This window comes from Drosophila serrata, unplaced genomic scaffold, assembly GCF_035046125.1.
Source record: "Drosophila serrata isolate PLE 108 unplaced genomic scaffold, ASM3504612v1 contig_275, whole genome shotgun sequence".
Taxonomy (NCBI): Eukaryota; Metazoa; Arthropoda; class Insecta; order Diptera; family Drosophilidae; genus Drosophila; species Drosophila serrata.
The window spans coordinates 362,603-365,158 of record NW_028257173.1 but is presented as its reverse complement, the minus strand read 5'-3'; the positions used below and the strand labels follow the sequence as shown (position 1 = coordinate 365,158).

The 2,556-nt window shown below is 41.5% G+C and overlaps 1 protein-coding gene across 1 annotated transcript; it reads left to right on the top strand.

The window, feature by feature from the left end:
- Positions 1-541: 541 nt before the first annotated feature.
- LOC110187211 (casein kinase I) lies at positions 542-2,194 on the top strand. Its single transcript, XM_020956611.2, has one exon. It carries the CDS (start codon positions 786-788, stop codon positions 1,980-1,982), a length of 1,197 nt encoding a protein of 398 aa, XP_020812270.2. The 5' UTR covers positions 542-785; the 3' UTR covers positions 1,983-2,194.
- The last annotated feature ends 362 nt before the right edge of the window (positions 2,195-2,556 follow it).

The following is a 2,556-nucleotide window of genomic DNA, read 5'->3' as shown; positions in this document are numbered from 1 at the left end:
AGTTTATTTAGCATAAGACACCCTATTTATACCCAAAGTAAGCTATATATTACAACTATACATTCAAGAATTTCCTAATTAATTTACTCTTAATCCTATCAAGACCCTAGCTATGTCACCAGTTATGCAATATAGGTTTTGCCAGACATTTTAGAAGAGAACTGCAGCTGCAGCTGCAAGATAAGGTGCAATATAAACCCTTGACTAAGCTTAAGCCTTTGTTTTGTTTTGCTAATTAACTTTCGTAGAATTCAATCAATTGTCGAAACCAAATCAAGCCTTAAATTGCTTCCTCACTAATCTGAAAACAAAAGATCTGAAACACTTTCTAGAGAAGATAAATACCATTTATTTATGAAATGAGAACATTCTATTCGAAGTTATGCAATTTCATATATATTTTCTTTAGTTTAGCTTACTCACTTCTGAATCTTATTCCTTTTTTTTTGTAGCAGCATTTACGAATCTTTGATTTTACCACTATTATTTATTTATACCAAATAAATACTTGATTTTTATTTTACAAATATAAAAATACTTTAAACTTGTACATCAAAGTTGGCCTTTATTATAAGGTCAAAATCTGAAGGGGTACGAACGAAGGCAGTCTTAGAACATCGCTTTTCATTAATAACAAAAAAAAAACGTCCGAGATCCAAAACAAAATGCTTTTAACAGAAAAATAGATTCCAAAAAATAAAGTGACGCACTGCAGAAGCCAAAATAAAACGTACAAAATTTATTTTTATATATTATCCTCTGAGTGAATCGCAAGAAATTCAGAAATGGATCGTGAGAAAGCGAAGAGCACAATTGTGCCTCCAAAGCAATCAGCCAAGGTTCAAATTAGGAACCCGTCGCTGAATCTGGAGAACCAATTGGTTGGCGGCAAGTACCGGGTTATAAAACCCATTGGATCCGGCTCCTTTGGCGACATCTATCTAGGCTTGTCCATCAAAGACGGCGTCGAGGTGGCCATCAAGGTGGAGGCCACCGATGCACAGTATCCGCAGCTGATATACGAGGCCAAGCTGTACAAGCATCTGCGTCAACGTCCGGGATTCCCAAAGCTGCTGCACTTTGGGAGCGAGAAGCGCTACAATGCAATGGTGATGGAGCTCCTGGGGCCATCGCTGGAGGAGCTCTTCAATCTATGCAAACGCCGCTTTTCCATGAAGACCGTGATGATGCTGATCGATCAGCTTCTGGTGCGCCTCGAAGACGTGCACGAGGCTGGGTTCATACACCGAGATGTGAAGCCCGATAACTTCCTCATGGGACTCGGTGAGAACTCCACCCAATTGTATCTGATTGACTTTGGACTGTCCAAGCGATACAAGGACAGTGAGACGCATCTGCATATCCCCTATCGCAAGGATCGCAATCTCACGGGCACCGTGCGTTATGCCTCAATGAATGCCCAGATGGGCGTGGAGCAGTCTCGCCGTGATGACATGGAGTCCTTGGGGTACTGCATTATGTACTTCAATCTGGGAAAATTACCCTGGCAGGGCATAACGGCAGCCAATAAGAAACAGAAATACGAGAAGATATTGGAGAAGAAGCATAGCATCTCGATTGAGACTCTGTGCCGAGGATTACCCACCGAGTTTGCGCTATACATGAAGTATGTTCGTAATCTACGCTTCAAGGAGCCACCGGATCACAAGTATCTCCGTCAGCTATTCCGTGTCCTTTACCGTTCCCTGAACTATCAGTTTGACTTCATATTCGACTGGACGCTCCTGCAGGAGCAGCAAAAGGATCGACTGCGTCGTGAGCGCGAGCGGGAAGCAGAGAAGAATCGTGGACGCGCTCGTGTCAATGTGCGTGAAAGTCAGACTGACCGTCAGACGGAAGCGGAACGAGCTCGCAGGACCTCCACACAGCAGGCGCAGGAGCATACATATCGCCGCCAGTCCGCCAGATATGAGCACGATCGGATGATCGGCGATGGATCCCTTACCCGGCGATACATGTAGTGTGGAATAGTATCAAAATTAATTCCAATTTAAAGTTCAGTGGTTCCACGTTGGAACCACACTTTAGTGTTAACCAAATTGGTTAATCCTGTCTTTTGGATTCCAACTGGTGATGGAGTATCTCAAGTCTACACCGGCCGTTCCGATATTTTATGGATAAATACAATTATTTAGATACTGCATTAAAGTTTATTTTATAATGTTGAGAAATACTTTACTATTGTTTGCATTGCAATTATAATGTAAAATACTTAAATTTAATGGATCCTTAAGACTAGTTTTATAAATTTCTATTTAAGGCTACATCTTCCTTTCCATTCATTAATTGATTTATCAGTAGTGCCCCTTCAAATATCCTCTAGACACTTGAGAATCCATTCAATAAAGTCCTGTGGGAAAATGCCACTCTTAAGTTTTCCATTAAGTTTGAGCTCCCTTTATGCGTGGGCTTGGGGGGAAAAGGCAACTTAATAAACTGTCAAATTGTCATGTAAACGGGACAAAGCTGCCAACTGAAAGTTTTTACCTTGGCGAGAAGTTGGCTAAAAAGGAGGCGGGTTTATTTACGCTACTT

Excerpts from the sequence above, each read along its gene's own strand:
- LOC110187211 (XM_020956611.2), top strand. The coding sequence starts at position 786 with ATGGATCGTGAGAAAGCGAAGAGCACAATTGTGCCTCCAAAGCAATCA.